This window comes from Erinaceus europaeus, chromosome 5, assembly GCF_950295315.1.
Source record: "Erinaceus europaeus chromosome 5, mEriEur2.1, whole genome shotgun sequence".
In the NCBI taxonomy this organism is placed as follows: domain Eukaryota; kingdom Metazoa; phylum Chordata; class Mammalia; order Eulipotyphla; family Erinaceidae; genus Erinaceus; species Erinaceus europaeus.
The window spans coordinates 49,186,817-49,209,445 of record NC_080166.1 but is presented as its reverse complement, the minus strand read 5'-3'; the positions used below and the strand labels follow the sequence as shown (position 1 = coordinate 49,209,445).

The 22,629-nt window shown below is 40.3% G+C and overlaps 1 protein-coding gene across 2 annotated transcripts in view; it reads left to right on the top strand.

The window, feature by feature from the left end:
* IPO11 (importin 11) overlaps window positions 1-22,629 on the top strand; it is a 191,280-nt gene that overhangs the window by 1,759 nt on the left and 166,892 nt on the right. For both annotated transcript variants that reach the window (XM_007516917.3, XM_060191289.1), the window contains exons 2-3: window positions 15,593-15,736; window positions 19,602-19,702. In XM_007516917.3, the coding sequence (XP_007516979.1) occupies window positions 15,599-15,736; window positions 19,602-19,702 (239 nt within the window). In that variant the 5' untranslated portion in view covers window positions 15,593-15,598. The remainder of the gene's footprint in view (window positions 1-15,592; window positions 15,737-19,601; window positions 19,703-22,629) is intronic.

Below are 22,629 nucleotides of genomic sequence, written 5' to 3'. Positions count from 1 at the left end.
AGTTTACACTTAGTGCAGACATGTGCCTGGAGTGTTTTTGCTTGATTTTTAAAATATCAGACAGGTTACAGATAAGCTTGCAGTTGCAAATTTTTGTAGAACTTGAGCTGGATCAGTATTTTATACCTTTTACTACTCAACTTGTTGGAAATATGCAATCTCAGGCTTAACCCTAGACTTGCTGAATCAAGCTCTCCAAATGAAATCATTATACATTGAAGTTTGAGGTGTTGGGCTGGATGGTGGCACACCTGGTAGAGTATATACATACACTGTGTTCCAGCCCTCAGTCACCACCTGCAGGGGGGAAGATTCATTGAGTTGGCGAGTAGTGCTATAGGTGTCTATCCTTTTTTTTCTCTCTATCCTTTATCTCTCTCTGCCTCTCTATCAAAAAGAAAGTGAAAAGGCTGAAAATAGGCCATTGGGAAGTGGAGTGGTGCAGGCACTGAGCCCAAGCTATAACCCTGGTGGTATGAGGAAAAACCCAAACAAAATAATTTGTGATGCACTACTTTGGTTGATTCGTGTTAAGACTGAGGTCATGTGCAACCATGCATGAAATTTATAGCATTTATTTTAATCTATTGTGATTTCATGCTGATTTCTGGGTCTGATTCAGCTAGTGGAAAAAATGTGGGCCCAGCAATGAATGGTAAATGAGGTGCATCATCACATGTGTCTGTGGATTCAGAAACAAGATTCTGAAATTCAAGTTCTTTATTTTAATGTTTCCAACTTTTTAAAAATTATTTTTCCCTTTTGTTGCCCTTTTTATTGTTGTTGTAGTTAATTATTGTTGTTATTGATGTCATCGTTGTTAGATAGGACAGAGAGAAATGGAGAGATGAGGGGAAGACAGAGGGGGAGAGAAAGACAGACACCGGCAGACCTGCTTCACCTGTGAAGGGACTCCCCTGCAGTAGGGGAGCCAGGGGCTTGAACCGGGATCCTTATGCGTCCTTGCGCTTAGTGCCACGTGCACTTAACCCACTGTGCTATCACCCGACTCCCCAAGTCTTTTAATTTAATTAAATTAATTTTTTTTTGCTGATCATTGCCATAGCTTACCAAAGTAAAGCTCCACTAAAGTATTCATGAATGCTAAGTAAGTACTCAGTCAACAGCAGACAATTATTGATTAATGGAGAGGCAGCTCAGTAACCCCGTGTCTCTGTAGTAACTATTTCTGTTTCCCATAGTAATTAACTTTACATCTTTCCTCCTTACTCTTTTTCTGGATAATGTTGCCTTCTGCTTGACAGAGGAATTGAGATACATTAAAAGGAATTTAAATGCTTCTATGTTTCCCACCTGTAAACATATCTTATCTGTCCATCTGTAGTTGTGTTTTGAGTTTTTTCTTCTCAAGGACATTATTTTCTTAAATACCAGCTTTTTAGGACTGCCTTAACAGAAACGTTTTCTCACAGTTCCGGAGACTGGAAGTTCAAGGTTAAGATGTCTGCAGGACTGGAGTTCTAAAGCCTTTCTCTGACTTATAGATGACTGCCTCTTAATGTCTCTTTATGTCTTTGTGTACAAGAACCTCTGGTGTTATTAGGACAGCAGTCAGTTTGAATTAGTGCTCCCCCCAGTGGCCTCATTATAACTTTAGAAACTTTAACTCCATACCCAGGGCAGTTGGGATTAATGTCTCTTTGAATTTGGGGGAATGAAATTCAGACTGTTTGTAACACCATTATCTCTTTTTTACTTTTTTCAGACAATTGTATATATTTTTGCTTTTACTGTTATGAAGTGCTATTTAAATTACTTATCGGAATGTATTGAATTCAGATGAAAAATAACAGTGATCTTTCTCTGTTTTCTTTTTAGTGGTTTAATACTGGTTTATAAGCTTATAGAATTACAGGTACAGAGCCATACTGCCCCAACCCACCACCAAAGTGTCATCACCCCCTGCCCCAGCCACCCATCCCGTTGGTAACCAGTATCTTCTGCCTACAGTCCTTATATAGTTTCATCCGCGATGACTTCAACTGTTATCTCAATGTATGTGACTGTCAACATCTGTCTCTTAATCTTGTTTTTTTGGTGCCAGGGATTGAACCTAGTACCTCATATCTGCTTGTCATGCACTTGTCCACTGAGCTGTATCCTGATTCCAGTTGCTGCCGCTTTAGTACAGATTATTCTCCATCTCTGACACATTGTGGCTGTCTTGAGATGATTTAAATTCACTAGCGGGAGTCGGGCGGTAGCGCAGAGGGTTAAACAGGCGGTGAAACAGGTCTGCAAGTGTCTTTCTCACCCCCTCTCTGTCTTCCCCATCCTCTCTCCATTTATCTCTGTCCTATCAAACAACAACATCAACAATAATAACTACGACAAGAATAAAAACAAGGGCAACAAAAAGGAAATAAATATTTAAAAAAAATTGGGAGTCGGGCGGTAGTGCAGCGGGCTAAGTGCACGTGGTACAAAGCGCAGGGACCGGCATAAGGATCCTGGTTCGAGCCCTGGCTCCCCACCTACAGGGGAGTCGCTTCACAGGAGGTGAAGCAGGTCTGCAGGTGTCTTTCTCTCCCCCTCTCTGTCTTCCCCATCTCCATTTCTCTCTGTGCTATCCAACTACAACGACATCAATAACAGTAATAACTAAAATAAAACAACAAAGGCAATAAAAGAGAAAATAAATATTTAAAAAAAATTTAAAAAGTTCACCAGCAACATATCATATGTAGTTTATTCTTTCTAAAGTTGCTTTTCTCCCTCCTGTGATCCTTGCACTTACTCCTGATATGCCAAGTGCATATACCAGTCAGTTGGAGAAGCTCAGAACCTATACTGTTCCCTCTGAGGCAGCTATGTGCTCCATTTCTCCCCACCTTCTGTCCAACTATCTATTTACTATATCTTGTTCTATGGCTTGTGAAGTGGTGCAGTGACTAGAACACTGGAATGTGAAGCATGAGGTCCCAAATTCAGTCCCTTGCATGTATCCCTTGTATGTCAGAGTGCTCTAGTTCTCTTTCTGTCTCCCTTTCCTTTCCTTCTTCTGTACTCTTACTCGTTAAGTGAATATCATCAATAATAATTAACTTAAATAATTATTTCCAACCATACTTACCACTCCTCTCTGCCCTGCTTTTTGCTTGTTATTTTGCAATTCTTTGCAAATTTTCAGATTAAAATTTGACCTATGAAGCATAGGAAATAAGGACCTTATGTTTTTTTAAATTTTTAAATTATTTTTATTTATTTCCTTTTGTTGCCCTTGTTGTTTTATTGTTGTAGTTATTGATGTCGTCATTGTTGAATAGGACAGAGAAATGGAGCAAGGAGGGGAAGACAGAGGGGCAGAGAAAAATAGACACCTGCAGACTTGCTTTATCGTTTGTGAAGCCACTCCCTTGCAGGTGGGGAGCCGGGGGCTTGAACTGGGATTCTTACCAATCCTTGCGCTTCGCACCATGTTCAGTTAACCTGCTGCGCTACCACCCAGCTCCCGCTTATGTTTTTTTTTTTAAGTACTTTATTTTTAATGACGGAGAGACACAAAGAGAAAGATATACACACAGAGCTCCCAGAGCTGAGCAGTTCTAGAGATAAGAGAAAGAGAGAGATAGGGAAAGAGAGAGAGAAACTCCTGCAGCCATGCTTCACCACTCATGGAGTTTTCCCACTGAAGGTGGGGATCAGAGGCTTGAGCCCAGATTCTTGCACACTGTAATGTGTGCGCTTAACCAGATGTGCCACCACCTGACCCCAGGACCTTGTGGTTTTAACACTTTTTTTTTTTTTTTTTAGTCTGTCACCAGGGTTATTGCTTGGGCTTGGTGCTGGCACTAAGGTCCTAGAACATGATGGTAGAGGAGGACCTAGAGGGGGTTGAACTGTTATGTGGAAAACTGACAGACCCCCCTCTCTCCCCCGTCTTTTACTTTGGTTCAATACACCAAACCCAATACAAGTTCTGCTTTGTACTTTATTTTTCAACTATTATTATTATTGTTATTAGTGATTTAGTAATGATTGACAAGACTGTAGGATAAGAGGGTTACAATTCCATACTATTCCCACCACCAGAATGCCATATCCCATCCCCTCATTGGAAGATTCCTTACTTTTTTTTTTTAACCAGAGCACTCAGCTCTGGCTGATGGTGGTACAAGGCATTGAATCTGGAACTTTGGAGCCTCAGGCATGAGAGTCTCTTTGTGTAACCATTATGCTACCTACCCCTGCCCCCTTATTCTCTATCTCTCTAGGAGTATGGACAAACGATCTCTATAGGGAGCAGAAGGTGGAAGGTCTGGCTTCTGTAATTGCTTCTTTCCTGGACATGGTCTTTTGCAGTTCAATCCACACCCCCAGTCTGTCTCTATCTATCTTTCCCCAGTGAAGCAGGGCTCTGGGAAGGTGGGCTCCAGGACATATTGGTGAGGTTGTCTGACCAGGGAAAGCTGGTTGGTGTCATGGTAGTGTTTTTCTTTCTTTCTTTTTTTTTTTTAAAACCATAGGGTAAGAGGGGTACAACTCCACACAATTCCCACTGCCCAGTCTCCATATCCCACCCCCTCCCTCGATAGCTTTCCCATTCTCTATCCCTCTGGGAGCATGGACCCAGGGTCATTGAGGGTTGCAGAAGGTAGAAGGTCTGGCTTCTGTAATTGCTTCCTCGCTGAACATGGGCGTTGACTGGTCGGTCCATACTCCCAGTCTGCCTCTCTCTTTCCCTAGTAGGATGGGTCTCTGGGGAAGCTGAGCTCCAGGACACATTGGTAGTGTCTTCAATCCAGGGAAGTCTGGCCGGCATCCTGATGACACCTGGAACCTGGTGACTGAAAAGAGAGTTAACATACAAAGCCAAACAAATTGTTGAGCAATCATGGATCCAAAGCTTGGAAAAGTGGAGAGGAAGTATTAGGGAGGTACTCACTGCAAACTCTAGTATACTTCTGCTTTCTTACTTTGGTGCCATACTCCATACTCAGTCAATTTCTGCTTTGCGTTTCTACTTCTTTTTTTTTTTTTTACATGCATAACATTCCCCAGATTCCCATTTAGTAATACAACCCCCACTATTTCATTCATCATTTTTCATGGACCTGTATTCTCCCCACCCACCCACCCACCCCAGAGTCTTTTACTTTGGTGTAATACTCCAATTCCATTTCAGGTTCGACTTGTGTTTTCTTTTCTAATCTTGTTTTTCAACTTCGGCCTGAGAGTGAGATCATCCCATATTCATCCTTCTGTTTCTGACTTATTTCACTCAACATGATTTTTTCAAGGTCCATCCAAGATCGGCTGAAAACGGTGAAGTCACCATTTTTTACAGCTGAGTGGTATTCCATTGTGTATATATACCACAACTTGCTCAGCCACTCATCTGTTGTTGGACACCTGGGTTGCTTCCAGGTTTTGGCTATTACAAATTGTGCTGCAAAGAACATATGTGTACACAGATCTTTTTGGATGGATGTGTTGGGTTCCTTAGGATATATCCCCAGGAGGGGAATTGCAGGGTCATAGGGTAGGTCCATTTCTAGCCTTCGGAGAGTTCTCCAGACTGTTCTCCACAGAGGTTGGACCAATTGACATTCCCACCAGCAGTGCAGGAGGGTTCCTTTGACCCCACACCCTCTCCAGCATTTGCTGCTGTTACCTTTTCTGATGTGTGACATTCTCACAGGAGTGAAGTGATATCTCATTGTTGTCTTGATTTGCATTTCTCTGACAATCAGAGACTTGGAGCATTTTTTCATGTGTTTCTCGGCCTTTTGGATCTCTTCTGTGGTGAATATTCTGTCCAATTCCTCCCCCCACTTTTGGATGGGGTTATTTGTTGTCTTGTTGTTGAGTCTGGTAAGCTCTTTATATATGTTGGTTATTAAACTCTTATCTGATGTATGGCATGTAAAGATCTTCTCCCATTCTGTGAGGGGTCTCTTGATTTGGGTAGTGTTTTCTTTTGCTGTGAAGAAGCTTTTTAATTTGATGTAGTCCCATAGGTTTATACTTGCCTTAGTCTTCCTTGTAATTGGATTCGTTTCATTGAAAATGTCTTTAAAATTTATGCGGAAAAAAGTTCTTCCAATATTTTCCTCTAAGTATCTGATAGTTTCTGGTCTAACATCCAAGTCCTTGATCCACTTGGAATTTACTTTTGTATTTGGTGAAATACAGTGATTCAGCTTCATTCTTCTGCATGTTTCAACCCATTGTTTCCAACACCATTTGTTGAAGAGACTCTGCTTTCCCCATGTAATAGTCTGGGCCCCTTTGTCAAAGATTAGATGTCCATAGGTGTGGGGCCTCATTTCTGGGCTCTCAATTCTATTCCACTGGTCAGTGTGTCTGTTCATGTTCCAGTACCAAGCAGTTTTGATGACAATGGCCCTATAATATAGTTTGAGATCTGGCAGTGTGATGCCTCCGGTTCTGTTCTTTTTTCTCAAGATTGTTTTGGCAATTCTAGGTCTTTTCTGGTTCCAGATAAACATTTGTAGCATTTGTTCTATTCTCCTAAAAAATGTGCTTGGGATCTTGATGGGGATAGCATTAAATTTGTAGATGGCTCTGGGTAATATATTCATTTTGATGATGTTAATTCTTCCAACCCATGAGCATGGAATATCTTTCCACTTCTTTGTGTCTTTTTCAATTTCTTTGAGTAGTGATTCATAATTTTCAGTATACAAGTCTTTCACTTCTTTGGTTAGATTTATTCCTAGATATTTTATTGTTTTTGTTGCTATAGAAAAAGGAACTGATTTCTGGATTTCAGTTTCTTCTAACTTAGTGTTTGCATAGAGGAATGCCACTGACTTTTGAATGTTAATTTTATAGCCTGACACATTACTGTATTGCCTGATGATTTCCAAAAGCTTCTTGCTAGATTCCTTAGGTTTTTCCATGTATACTATCATGTCATCTGCAAATAAGGAGAGTTTGACTTCTTCTCTTCCAATCTGTATTCCTTTAATTCCTTGCTCCTGCCTGATTGCTATGGCAAGAACTTCCAACACTATGTTGAATAGTAATGGTGATAGTGGGCAGCCCTGTCTAGTACCTGATCTGAGGGGAAATGCTTCCAGTTTTTCACCATTGAGTATGATGTTGGCTGTAGGTTTGCTATATATAGACTCCACTATCTTCAGGAATTTTCCATCTATTCCTATTTTTTGTAGTGTTTTGATCATAAAGGGATGTTGTATTTTGTCAAAGGCTTTCTCTGCATCTATTGATATGACCATGTGGTTTTTGGTCTTGCTTTTGTTGATGTGGTGGATCACATTGATTGATTTACGTATATTAAACCAACCTTGCATGCCTGGGATAAACCCCACTTGGTCATGATGAACAATCTTTTTGATATACTGCTGTATCCGGTTGGCTAGAATTTTGTTCAGTATTTTAGCACCTAGGTTCATCAGAGATATTGGTCTGTAGTTTTCTTTTTTGGTTGTGTCCCTGTCTGCTTTTGGTATCAGGGTGATGTTGGCTTCATAGAAGCTGGCAGGGAGTATTCCAGTGTCTTCAATCTTCTGGAAGACTTTTAAAAGTAGAGGTATTAGTTCTTCTTTGAAAGTTTTGTAGAATTCATTTGTAAAACCATCTGGTCCAGGACTTTTATTTTTGGGAAGATTTTTGATAACTGTTTCAATTTCATTAGCTGTGATGGGCCTGTTCATGTTATCCACTTCCTCTTTACTTAGTTTTGGAAGTTGGTAGGTATCTAGGAAATCATTCATTTCTTCCAGGTTCTCTAACTTGGTGGCATATAGTTGTTCATAGAAGCCTTGCATGATATGTTGAATTTCTGCAGTGTCTGTTGTGATATCTCCTCTTTCATTTACTATCCGATTTATTTGGGTCTTCTCCCTTTTTTGTTTTGTGAGTCTGGCTAAAGGTTTGTCGATTTTGTTTACTCTTTCGAAGAACCAACATTTACTTTCATTGGTCTTTTGTATGGTTTTCCTATTCTCAATGTTATTTATTTCTGCCCTAACTTTAGTAATTTCTGTCCTTCTGGTTGCTTTAGGGTTCCTTTGTTGTTCTTCTTCTAGGTCTTTAAGATGTGCAATCAGGCTGTTTATTTGTGCCTTTTCTTGTTTCCTAATGTGTGCTTGTATAGCTATGAACTTCCCTCTTAGCACTGCTTTAGCTGTGTCCCAAATATTTTGATAGCTTGTGTCTTCATTTTCATTGAACTCTCGAAACATTTTGATTTCTTCCTTGATTTCCTCTTTGACCCAGAAGTTGTTAAGAAGTGTACTGTTGAGCTTCCACATTTTGGCAGTGTTACTAATCTTTTGTTGATTGTTAAGTGTTAGTTTAATTCCACTGTGGTCTGAGAAGATGCTTGGGATGATTTCAGTGCTCTTGAATAGGCTGATGCTGTCTTTGTGGCCTAACATATGGTCTATCCTTGAGAATGATCCATGTGGATTTGAGTAAAATGTGTATTCCAGTTTCTTGGGATGAATGACTCTGAAAATGTCCAATAGTTCTAGTTTACCTATCTCTTCATTTAGCTCCCTTATGTCTTTACTGATTTTCTTCCTGGATGATCTGTCAAGTTGAGATAGTGGGGTGCTGAAGTCCCCTACTATGATTGTGTTACTGTTAATATATTGCTGTAGCTCTTTCAGTAGAAGTTTGATGTATTTAGATGGCTTCTCATTGGGTGCATAGATATTAATAATTGTTAAGTCCTCTTGATTGACTGATCCTCTAAGCATTAAGTAGTGTCCATTCCTATCTTTTTTAATCTTATCTATTTTAAAGTCTATCATGTCAGATATGAGAATAGCTGTTCCTGCCCTTTTTTGTGGGCCATTGGCTTGAATGATAGTTTTCCATCCTTTCACTTTAAGTCTGTGTTTGTCTTGTTGAGTTAGGTGAGTTTCCTGTAGACAACATATTGTTGGGTTGTGTTTTCTGATCCATCTTCCTACTCTGTGTCTTTTAATAGGTGAATTCAGGCCATTCACATTTATTGATATCAAAGATTGAAGATATTTTAACGCCATTCTTGTAGAGTTTTAGAGTGTTTTGATATATGTTCTATTTGTGGTGGTCTGGTTGTTTATAGGAAACCTTTCAGAACTTCTTTCAAGGCAGGCTTGGTGATGGTTGCTTCCTTCAACTGTTGCTTGTCTGAGAAGGTTTTGATGCCTCCATCTAGTCTGAATGACAGTCTAGCAGGATATAGTATTCTTGGCTGAAAGTCTTTCTCATTGAGCACTCGATAGATATCTTGCCATTCTCTTCTGGCCTGTAGTGTTTGTATGGAGAAGTCCGCTGCTAATCTTATGGGTTTTCCTTTGTAGGTGACTCTTTGTTTTTCTCTTGCAGCCTTGAGGATCCTTTCTTTATCCTTATTCCTTTCCAATCTAATTATGACATGTCTTGGTGTCTTTAGGTCTGGGTTAATTCTGTTTGGGACCCTCTGGGCTTCTTGAATCTTTATGTCTTTGGTGTTGTCTAGACTAGAGAAATTTTCAGCTATTATGGCCTGGAGAACGCTTTCTTCCTCCCCTTCTCTTTCTTCCTCTGGTAAGCCAATAATGCGTATATTGTTTCTTTTGAAGTCATCCCATAGGACTCTGTTGTTGTTTTCAGCATCTCTTAATCTCTTTTTGAGATCTCTTACTTCTTTTTTAGTTGTCTCTAATTCATCCTCAATCTTGCTAATTCTGTCTTCAGCCTCATTGATTCTATTCTCTCTGCCCTCTACTGCTTTCTGGAGTTCATCTATTTTGTTGCCCTGCTCTGATACTGTTTTAGCTTGTTCAGCTAGTTGCCTTCTTAGCTCAGCAATTTCAGCTTTCAGCTCTCTAATAACCATGAGATTATTAGAATTTTCTTCCATATTCTCATTTGTTGTTCCTGCAGTTCTGATTACAATTTTTTCAAATTCTTTACTCACTCCTGTTATTATTTCTTTAGCTAATGTTTGGATGTTGAACTCGTTGTTTTGTGCTTCACCCTCTGGAGGACTTTTAGCTGGACTCTTGTCCTGGTTCGAGTCTCCATTATTTTTTCTTGTTGTTTTAACCATTTTATATAAGTTAACAGTTTTTTCAATCCCTGAGTTGGAGTTCAGTGGTGTAAAAGCCTTTTTTTTTTCCCCTGTAGGCTATGATAGCCTGAGGGCTTTTAAACTATCAATAGGCTTCTTGGCTTAATCAATGACTCCTGACCAAGAGATAAAGCAGGGTGTGGCAGAGATAATCCAGTGGTTATGCAAAGAGACTTTCACAGCCCTTCAGCTATGCCACCAAGGTATAGGTCTTCTCCTGAGTTTCCCGGTTAGATCTCTGTGCTCTGGTGTCCCTCCCTGTTGCTGCTCCAGATTCTGAGGGTAGTAGCAATGGAGACTCAGAGTTGTACTTGGTGAGTCTCTGGGGAGTCCTTTCCTCCCCTCAGCTGTCCCCTTGTTGGTGGAGCAGACTGGAAGTGGTGTCTCCACTGACAAACTGTCGAACTGTTAGCAGTCACTTAATCTCTCCTTAGGCCCCTCTCTCCTCTCTGTCACCAGCCACTCGTGTTTGTACTCACGGGTGATTTACTGGGTTTCTGTGGTCATTCTAGTCCTTTCTTGTTTCGGTCCGGGTGGTCTCCTTTGTTATTCCTAGTTGATCCGGGAGAGGAGAGGAGAGGAGAGAAAGCGATCTGCTGCTCGTAGCTCCGCCTCCGGAAGTCGAATCCTGGTAGTGTTTTTCAACTTCTGTCTATGAATGATTTTTTTAAAAAAAGCTATTTTTTCTTTGATGAAAACAAAACAAAACAAAACAGAAAATGTGACTATGAAACCCTTTTCCCTTGTCTCCTCTGTGTATACTTGTGCATGATTTTCTTTGGCATAGCACCAGAGGTAGATGTGCTGCGTCATAAGACAAAAGACCTCAATAATGTAAACTATAAGACATCGTTGAAAGACATATTGCAATATTTTAGGAAATGGAAAAACAGGCCACATCTAGTAAACCTGTGTATTACCATGTGCAAGGAACGAAGTTCAAGACCCTGGCCTGCACCTGCAGTGGAGAAGCTTCATTAGTGGTGAAGCAGTGCTGTAGTTAACTCTCCTTATCTGTCGCCTTCTCTTCCTTCTCAGATTCCATTGTGTGCGTATATATCACAGCCTCCTTAACTCCTCATCTGTTGTTAGAGATTGGCTTACTTCCAAAGTGAGGCTGTTACTGGCAGCACTGTAGTGACCATGCATGTGCATAGAACTCTTCGGATATGGGGGCTCTTAGTCTTTGCTCAGATACTCAGAAGAGAAATTGCTGGATCACGTGTTAGGAAACACTCCAGGGTGTTTCCCACAGGAACTGGGTCAGTTTTCAGTACCATCATCAGTAACAGTGTTCCTTTTCCACCACATCCACACCCCTCCTCTCTCCATTTCTCTCTGTCCTATCCAGCAACAACAGCTATGACAACAACAATAACTACAACAATAAAAAAATGACAACAAAAGGGAATATGTAAATATTAAAAAAATATTTAAAAAAGAAAGAGATCAACAGCAATAAGAACTACAACAATAAAACAATAAGGGCAACAAAAGGAAATAAATAAATACAAAAAAATTAAAAAAAAAAAGAGAAAGAGACTGGGGATATGGATCAACCTGTCATTGTCCATGTCCAGTGGAGAAACAAATACAGATACCAGACCTTCCACCTTCTTCACCCCATAAAGAATCTTGGTCCATTCTCTTAGAGGGATAAAGAATAGGGAAGTTTCCAATGGAGGGGATGGGGCATGGAACTCTGGTGGTGGAAACTGTATGGAATTATACCCCTGTTATCTTAGTCTTATTAATTACATTCTTATTAAAAGTTGCTTTGTTTTACTGCAGTATATTGGTTTATCATAAGAATAAAATGTCCTTTATAAACTTAATTTTTTTTTTTTTTTGCTTTGTTTATACCAGATGAGATAGAATTTACGTCTCTCTCACTCTGGGATTCAACTGGGGGCCTCAGACATGCAAGTCCTCTGCTATGCCAGTGTAGCTACTTCCTTACCCACTTTTTTTTTTTCTATACAAGAAGCTAGATTTTATTTGCATGTAAAAAGCAATGGATGAAAGACTTAAAAACATAATGTTATTGACCAAAGACGTCAGGGGTGAGTGAATAGTTATATCCAGGTGCTGAAAATTTAGCTGTCAGTCTGTACAGGCTCAGTGCAGCCTTCCACCCCTCTGTCCTGCTTCCTGGCTTCCTGCTTCCTGGCTTCCTGCTTCCGGGCCACCTGCTTCCAGGCCTCCTGTTTCCAGCGTTCTTGCTTCCAGCCTTCCCACTTTCTGGCTTCCTGTTCCAGTTCTCCCTAACTTCTCAGTCAGTTGCAGTGTGGTTAGCCACACGATTAAAATGCCTATGTTGGTCATGGCTCCTTCAGAAAATAAACTCATGATGTCGTAGTCTTTGCCCACAAGGATTATAACTATTCCCGTGGCCACCACCAGCAGCTCCCGGATGATGTATATTATTAATTCAGAAAAAGACAAGCAGTGGAGCAGTGCCTGTCCTCTTAGTAGCCTGGTGCTCTGCTCATAATGTTTCAGTCGCCACATTGTGAAGTTTTTAATGCAGCAGTTGGTCCAACGGGTAGCTTTATTATTTATTTACTTAATTTTTTTTTAGTGAAAAAGCAAGAAGACTGTTCCCCAGACAGTTAGACAGTCTTCCAGATGAAACGCAGCAAAGTAAAATCCCTTTTCCACTTTTTAAAGCTTTTTGTATGATAGCTTTTTCTGTTTAGATGATCTTTGAACCCTCCCCTGGTCTTCACAGAAATTTCATTTGTCTTAGGCAGTCAGTTCCATTCTTTAGTTTGTTTTTGCTACCAGTCAGTTTAGCTGATTGGACATTTACACAAACTTAAAAATCATCACTTTATTTTATTTAAAATTTTTTAAAATTATCTTTATTTATTGGATAGAGACAGTCAGAAATCAAGAAGGTGATAGAGAGGGAGAGAGATAAAGAGAGACCTGCAGCACTACTTCACCACTCGCAGGCTTTCCTCCTGCAGGTGGGGACTGGGAGCTCGAACCTGGGTCCCTGCACATTGTAACATGCAACCTGGTGCACCACCATCTGGCCCCCCAAATGATCACTTTATTCAGCTATGGTACAGATTATACAGTTCACTCACTGGATGTGTACAGTGTAGTGATATGCATTATATTTGTGGAGTCATACATATATATCACACTAGTCAATTTTAGGACATTTTCAGCTCTGCCTACGCTATGTCCTCATCAGCATTTCTTTCTTTCTTTCTCTCTTCCTTCCTTTCTTTCTTTCTTTCTTTCTTTCTTTCTTTCTTTCTTTCTTTCTTCCCTTTTGTTGCCCTTGTTTTGTTGTTGTAGTTATTATTGTTGTCGTTGTTGGATAGGGCAGAGAGAGGAGGGAAAGACAGAAGGGGAGAGAAAGATAGACACCTGCAGACTTGCTTCACCGCCTCGATGATCCGGCTCGAACCGGGATCTTTATGCCGGTCCTTGTGCTTTGCGCCATCTGCGCTTAACCCACTGTGTTACCGCCCGACTCCCAAATTTTTAAAATTATTTTCCCTTTTGTTGCCCTTGTTTTATTGTTGTTGTAGTTGTTGTTGTTGATGTTGTCATTGTCAGATAGGACAGAGAAATGGAGAGAGGAGGGGAAGACCAAGAGGGGGAGAGAAAGAGAGACACCTATAGACCTGCTTCACCACCTGTGAAGCGATTCCCCTGCAGGTGGGGAGCCAGAGGCTCGAACTGGTATCCCTACACCGGTCCTTGAGCTTCGGGCCACCTGCTCTTAACCCACTGCTCTACCGCCTGACTTCCAGCAGCATAATTTGTTAATAGCTAAAACCTAGAAACAACTTAGATGCCCAACAACAGATGAGTGGCTGAGCAAGTTGTGGTTTATATACACAATGGAATCCTACTCCGCTGTTAATGATCAATTCACTTTCTTCACCTCATCTTGGGTAGAGCTTGAAGGAATCATGTTAAGTGAGATAAGTCAGGAAGAGAAGGATGAATATGGATGGTCTCACTCATAGACAGAAGTTGAGAAATAAGAACAGAACAGAAGGGAAAAACAGAATGTAGAACTTGGACTGGGTTTAGTGTATTGCACCAAAGTAAAGCAGTGGGTTTGGGGGGAGGAGTAGAGAGGAACAGGTTTTTTGTCTTTTACTTTTTTCCCCTCCAGATGCATGATGGTGGAGGAGGATTTGGCTGGGGGTGAGAGTGTTTTTCAGAAAACAGAGACATTTTACACATGTATCAAGAACTGTATTTAATGTAAACCATTAATCTTCTCAACAAAAATATTTTAAAAAAATATAGAAGACATGCTCAGTCTTGGTTAGGCAATGCAAGTTAACCCTAACTTAGTTATTTTATTGTTTTTTAAATTTTTTAGTATTATTTATTTATTTATTGAATAGAGACAGGCAGAAGTCGAGAGGAAGGGGGAAACAGGGAAAGAGACAGACAGACAGACACCTGCAGCACTGCTTCACCACTTTCAAAGCTTTCCCCCTGCAGGTGGGGACCAGGGGTTCAAACCTGCATCCTTGAGCATTGCAACATATATGCTCAACCAGGTGTGCTACCACCCGGCCCCTGTTTGATTGTCTTTCATAACAATAATTTACTACTATCGCTATTTCTGGGTCAGTAAGTTTAGGGGCTGGGAAGTGGTTCACACTGTAGATCACAGACTTTGCCATGTTTGAAACTCAGATTTGAGCCTCTGGCACCCATGGATCACCACACAAGGGGAAAGCTTCACAGTTAGTAAAGCAGTGTTGTGGTGCCTTTATCTTTTTCTGACTCTAGATAAATAGAAACAGCTGGAAAAATAAAGTTTGCTTGCAGCATTAGAATTGTAGCATTGAAGTTCTGGTAGCATAGGAGAAAAGGAAAAATAACAGAAATGAATTGATTTTAGCAAATATAATTTGAATTATGGGAATTACAAATCAGAGTGAATGATCCTACTGAAAAGCCCAGTGAATAAACTGGGAATTTCAAGTAAGAATGAATAATACAGAGAAATTCAGTAAGTTGGGGGTAAATAGTATAATGGTTATGCAAAGAGACTTTCATGCCTGAGGCTTCAGGGTCCCAGGCTCAATCCCCTGTGCTATCATAAGTCAGAGCTGATCAGTTCTCAGGTTAAAAAAGAAAAGGGGTCGGGCGGGTAGCACAGCGTGTTAATTAATGTAATGGTGCAAAGCGCAAGGATCCCCTCTCTGTCTTCCCCTCCTCTCTCCATTTCTCTCTGTCCTATACAACAATGACATCAGTAATAACAACAATGATAACCAGAACAATGATAAAACAACAAGGGCAACAAAAGGAAAAAAAATTGTCCTATGGGAGCAGTGGATTTGTGGTGCAGGCACTGAGCCCCAGCAATAAAACTAGAGACAAAAAAAAAAAATTGGTGAATGAACTAGGAGAGTTTAAAAAACATAGAGTAAGCAAGTGAAGTGTAGGACTAATTAGGAGCAGTGAAGCTTCCCCTCCCATTGATGTCGCTGTTAATTTTTTATATATAATGTCAATTCAACTATGGTAACTTATCCTTGGCAGGTTTCTATGGATCTCAACAGTGCCAGCACTGTTGTTCTTCAGGTGTTAACTCAGGCCACCAGCCAGGATACTGCTGTGCTCAAACCAGCAGAGGAGCAGTTGAAACAGTGGGAGACACAGCCAGGTTTCTATTCGGTCTTGCTGGTAAGTGCTTCCAGTATAGTTCACTATTTTTGCTAGGAGAGTGAGGTACTGCATTTTTTTTTTCTTTCTTTTTCTTTATTGGGGATTAATGTTTGCAGTCGACAGTAAAATACAATGGTCTGTATATACGTAACATTTCTCAGTTTTCCACATACCAGTTCAACCCCCACTAGGTCCTCCTCTGGAGACAGAACTATTTTTTAATTGTTCTAAAAGCCTGTATGCACGAGTGCTTCCCTTTCTTAAAAATGATTCAAATGCTTGACTCCGCTGCCATTTGTTAATTCCGGGCATGCTTTTTGAGGGCGCTTAAGGAATATTCACTGACATGTGAGTAAATAGCACAAGATGTTGGTAGTATCTTCTCAGAGGCAATACTACTGATTTTCCATTTTTTACATGTTAATGTTGATGTCTGGAATATAGCTAGATAACTGGAGAAATGGATCAACGTGGAGAGTGTGGCTAGGCTCTGAAGCTAGCAGATCTGCAAGGTGTTCAACCCAGCACTACATGTACCAGGTTCCTGGTTTAGTTCCCCAGCACCACATGTACTAGGCTCTGGCTTCTTTTTCGACGGGCTGTCTCATGTAAAACTGTCTAATATGTAATCAGCAGATTAAAACTTTTTTATTTTAATTTTTAATTTATCACAGACTTTAAAGAAATTCTTTATTCCCTTTTGTTGCCCTTGTTTTATTGTTATAGTTATTAATGTCGTCGTTGTTGGATAGGACAGAGAGAAATAGAGAGAGGAGGGGAAGACAGAGAGGGGGAGAGAAAGACAGACACCTGCAGACCTGCTTCACTGCCTGTGAAGCGACTCCCCTGCAGGTAGGGAGCCGGGCCTCAAACTGGGATCCTTCCCTGCTCCTTGCACTTTGTATCACGTGCGCTTATCGCGCTGCGCTACCGCCCGACTTCCCTATCATAGACTTTTTACCAGAGCATTGCTCAGCTCTGCTTCTTTGGGGTATTGGGGATTGACCTGAGACCTTTGGTATGTCAGGCATGCCAGTCTTTTTGCAGAACCATTATACTTTCCAGCTAAAATAAATCTTTTTTGAAAAACACTATTGAGAAGTGCATTTTGTGTGTGTGTGTGTGTGTGTGTGTGCGTTTGAATGTGTGTTTGGCAGAGCATTGCTCATCTCTGGAATTGAACCTGGGACCTTGAAGCCTCAAGCATGAATCTTTTTACATAGCTATTATCCAGTTTTCCGTACCCTTTCTTTCTTTCTTTCTTTCTTTCTTTCTTTCTTTCTTTCTTTCTTTCTTTCTTTTTTTTTTTTTTAAAGATGCTTCTTTAAAACTTACTTATTAAGCGGGTGGACAGAGAACTAGAGCACCACCCATCACTCTGCCACTTGTGATAGTGGGAACCTCCTCCTTAAGAATCCAGCGCTTTGTCTGCTGTGTCACCTCCCAGGTCATTTACTGCTTTTAACATCTGACATACACTTATTTTTGTCTTTCTCACAGTAAAGAACATATGGCTGCATCATTTACATTATTTTAGCTTTGAGGTTTCCACACACAGTGTTGAAGAGTCCAGCTGAATTTGAGTTGTTCTTGGTTTGAGAACTAGTGCAGTGTGAGTCAGTTAACACTTATTTATTTTAAAGATAGAGATGGATCCAGAGAAGCACAGGGAGAGAAAAACCACAGCATTGAACCTTCCTTCAGTGCTCTGAGGGCAGGGCTCCAATCTGGGTGGAACACTTTGCAAACCTGCACTATCCCCAAGTGAGCTAGTCCATCAGCCCCAGTTGATGGTGCATTTTTCTGCCTGTCCTATGCTCCTACTATTCCAGATAAGTTTCCCCCCCCTTAAAGAAATAAAACACTTGGGGAGTCGGGCTGTAGCGCAGCGGGTTAAGCGCAGGTGGCGCAAAGCACAAGGACCAGCATAAGGATCCCGGTTCGAACCCCGGCTCCCCACCTGCAGGGGAGTCGCTTCACAGGCGGTGAAGCAGGTCTGCAGGTGTCTATCTTTCTCTCCCCCTCTCTGTCTTCCCCTCCTCTCTCCATTTCTCTCTGTCCTATCCAACAACGACAACAACAATAATAACTACAACAATAAAACAACAAGGGCAACAAAAGGGAATAAATAAATAAAATAAATATTAAAAAAAAATTAAAAAAAAAAAAAAAAGAAATAAAACACTTTAGTTTTTAGTGTTGTGTGTGAGATTTTGAATTACAATGTAAACGTTAATTTTACTGTTTTATCACTATGCTTACTTGTAATGATCAATGTTCTGATAGTTTTAAAGTTCAGAGATCAGTTGTAATTTTCTTCATAACTGTTGAGATCATGTTTCCTGAGGTAATTTGCATATTCATTTTTTTTTTTTACCATCTCCACTGCTGTGAGAAGAAAGAACTGCCTGTATATTTATTTCTTGATCAATGTAGTAAAATCAGCCTTGAATAATGGTTTCCAGTTGAAATTATTCATGTGATCTTTGTGTTTCTATTAAAAAGGTTACACATTCAAGCTATTTTGTAAGTAGGGTTGTTTTGGTAAGGAAGGAACTTTGATGTTTATTTCACAGCATATATTAATTTAGGTACTTTTATTCCTTAGGATCTTTGAATCTCTATTAGATGGATCTTCTTTCTCTTTTAAAGAGTTATTCTTAAAATATTTGTATTTATTTATTATTGGATAGAGACAGAGAAATTGAGATGGAGAGAAGGAGATAGAGAGGGAGAGGGACAGAGAGACACCTGCAGCCCTGCTTCACCACTTATGAAGCTTTCCCCCTACAGGTGGGGCCAGGGACTTGAACCCAGGTCCTTGCACACTGTAATGTGTGTGCTTAACCAGGTGTGGTACCACCTGGCCCCAAGGGTTATTTATTTGGGACAGGAGAGTATTATTCTGACATGTGATGTGGGGTTGAACTTGAGACCTCATTGTTATGAGTTGGACCCTCTGTCCATTGTGACATCTCCTGGGCCACAGGGGTCTTCTTTTTCTGCAGATGTGCCTCTGTGTATGTTGTGATATATAATTAGGTCTGTCTGTTTCTGCGATTTATATATATATATATCGTTATTTATTTATTTATTTATTTATTTATTTATTTATGTATTTATTTTACCAAAGCACTTATCAGCTCTGGTTTATGTTGGTGCAGGGGATTTGAACCTAGGAGTTCAGAGCCTCAGCACGAGAGTCTCTTTGCATAACCATTATGCTATTTACCGCCACCCAGTATATATTTTTAAAATGTTGTATCTCTCTTTTTACGTTTTTTGTTTTTTTTTAATATTTATTTATTGGATAGAGACGGCCAGAAATTGAGAGGGTAGGGGAGATAGAGAAGGAGAGAGCAGGAGAGACACTTACAGCACTGCTTCACCAGTTTCAAAGCTTTTCCCCTTGTGGGGATCAGGGGCTCAAACCTGGGTTATTGTGCACTATAACATGTACACTCAGTCAGGTGTGCTCTGTGCTTAATGTTTCCTTTGCATTCCCAAACACCCTACAGGATCAGGATGATACCACAGTGATTGACATAGCAAACTTTGTTACCTGACGTCTGGAGGTCCCAGGTTTCATTCTGGCTCCACTAAAAGCTAGAGCTGGAGCTCCAAAAAATAGTAATAAAGATAACTTACATACACCCCAAATTAGAATTGTATCATGACTTTTCATATTTAGCTGAAACAGTTAAAGTACTGACTAGAAATGCTCTCTTACTGTGTATGTAGGCCTATAGATATTTAGAACATAAAAATACAACATGTAGTAATAAAACCTTAAAATAAACTAAGCACATTTTATTGTTGGTACATACAAAGTTATACTTCTAACTTCTTGCATTCATACTCTAATAGTGCTTTTTATTTGCAGAATATTTTCACAAATCACACTCTGGATATAAATGTAAGATGGCTTGCTGTACTGTATTTTAAAAATGGAATCGATCGTTACTGGAGACGTGTCGCACCTCAGTGAGTTCAATTGCTTTCCTCTCCCAGTGTAACTCTTTCGAAATTCAAGACGTTGCATGCACAAACTATGTTCAAGATTGTGTTTGTATTCATGTTAGCAGCACATGTAGTAAATTTGGAGGACGACAGCATGGTCTCTGAGCTAGGATGATACATGTAGATTTGGGAAGCACTTGATTGATTTAAAGAAAAAATAAGTACTTTACTTATTATGGAAGAAAAATATTCTACATTTCTAATTGCAAATAACTGTTCATATTGATTTTCTTTTTTTTTAAATTCTTTTGAAAAAATATTTATTTATTTCCTTTTTGTTGCCCTTGTTTTTATTGTTGATATAGTTATTGTTGTTGTTACTGATGTCGTCGTTGTTGGATAGGACAGAGAGAATTGGAGAGAGGAGAGGAAGACAGAGGGGGAGAGAAAGATAGACACCTCCAGACCTGCTTCACCACCTTTGAAGCGACTCCCCTGCAGGTGGGGAGCCTGGGGGCTAGAACCTGAATCCTCACGCCCGGTCCTTGTGCTTTGCGCCATGTGTGTTTCACCTGCTGCGCTACCACCCGACTCCCTCATATTGCTTTTCTTGCTGAATTTTTGCTTGCTAGGAGAAGGAGGGTGGTATGAATTTCTTGGTATCTTTTTGCTTCCCAGGATCTCTGATTTTGTTGGCACAAAGCAAATGCAGAATGGATTATTCATACTGGATTAAAATGATTTTTCTTTTCTTCTTCAACCAGAGCACTGCTCAGTTCTGGTTTATGATGGTATGGGGGGTTGAACCTGGGACTTTGAAGCCTCAGGCATGAGAGTCTCTTTACATAACTATTATGCTAGCTACCCCTGCTCTTTTTTTCCTCTTTTTATGAAAGCGCTGCTCAGCTTTGGCATATGGTGGTGCTGGGAGTTGAACATTGGACCTCAGAGACTCAGGCATGAATGACTTTATTATGCTGTCTTCCCCCCACCCAGTTCTTTTTTCTTTAGAAGTTAATTTTTTTTTTGAAATCTTTATTTATTTATTTGATAGAGATAGCCAGAAATTAAGGGAGGGGAGATAGAGAGTGAGAGAGAAAGAGACATCTGCAGCACTGCTTCACCACTTGCAAAGCTTTCCACTTGTAAGGGGGCTTGAACCCAGGTCCTTGTGCATTGTTAACATGTGCACTGAACCAGGTGAGCCAGCACCCAGACCCTAGAAATTTTTTTCCCGTGTTTGTTTTATTTTATTTTATTACCAGGGCACTGCTCTGCTCTGTTTATGGTAGTGTTAAGGACTGAATTTGGGACTTTGGAAGCCTCAGGCATGAGTCTCCTTAAATAACTATTATGCTATCTTTCCCACTCTAAATTATTTTTTTCTTTAGAGAAGTACAAGATTATGGTTCAGGAGGTGGCGCATTGGATAAGGCTTTGGACTCTCAAGTATGAGGTCCTAGGTTCAGTTCCCAGCAGCACATGTACCAGAGTCATGTCTGGCTCTCTCTCTCTCTTCTATCATTTCTCATGAATAAATAAAATCTTTTTAAAAAGTACAAGATTAATATTTATTTATTAAAAATAATTTTTACTGGGGGGGTTAATGGTCTATAGTACAGTTATTGAAACATTTTTCATCTCTCTGTAGAGTTACCCATTTGCTGGGGCTGGTTGCCTGCACTATGAATCCACTCCTCCTGTGGCCAGTTTTTTCGATTTTTTGGATAGGACAGAGAGAAATTGAGAGGACAGTGGAAGATAGAGAGGGAGAGAGAAAGAGACACCTGCCGACTTGCTTCACAGCTTGTGAAGTGACCCCCCTGCAGTAAAGAGCAGGGGGCTTGAACCGGGATCCTTGAGTGGGCCCTTGTGCTTCGTAATATGTGCACTTAACCTGGTGCACCATTGCCTGAATGTGCCCGAAGGCTGATTTTTTTCTTTTAATTAATTTATTTATTCCCTTTTTTTGCCCTTGTTGTTTTATTGTTGTAGTTATTATTGTTGTTGTTGTTGTTGATGTCATTGTTGTTAGATAGGACAGAGAGAAATGGAGAGAGGAGGGGAAGACAGGGGAGAGAAAGACAAACACCTACAGACATGCTTCATGGCCTGTGAGGCAACTCCCCTGCAGATGGGGAGATGGGGGCTTGAACCAGGATCCTCACGCTGGTCCTTGCGCTTTGTGCCATGTGCGCTTAACCCGCTATGCTACCGCCTGACTCTTCGAAGGCTGATTTTTAAAGTTAGTGAGAAGAAAAATCTCAAGTCATTTCGGAGCCATTTGGATATTAGTTCTGGTCTACATAATTTCCTCTGTGGTGGGGTGGGATAGTAGTCATTTGTGTATGCTGTAATCATCAAATTCTGTTTTACCTACTCTGTATATGGTTAAGTAAGCATATTTCTCAACTGCATGTGATAAAATTGATCAGAAAGGCAGTTTGACCTAGGTGCACCCTGCACTTTGATAGAGAAGTACTGTCAATTTTACTAAAGAAGTAATAGTCGTTATTCTCCAGTAGATGGCACCATAGCTCTGTATGTTCTTATAGACCTAAAAGGAAACAAGGAAAAACCAGAATTATCCAAGTCCTTCAAAGTGCACTGAAGATATTGCCTTTGAGTAAGATTTAAAGAAACAGGGATATATGTATATAATGTGTGTGTGTGTGTATATATATATATATATATATATATATATATATATATATTTAATTTTTTATTTATAAAAAGGAAACTCACTAAACCATAGGAAAAAAGGGGTACAACTTCACACAATTCCCACCACCAGAACTCCGTATCCCATCCCCTCCCCTGATAGCTTTCCTATTCTTTAACCCTCTGGGAGTATGGACCCAGGGTCATTGTGGGATGCAGAAGGTGGAAGGTCTGGCTTCTGTAATTGCTTCCCCGATGAACATGGGCGTTGACAGGTCAATCCATACTCC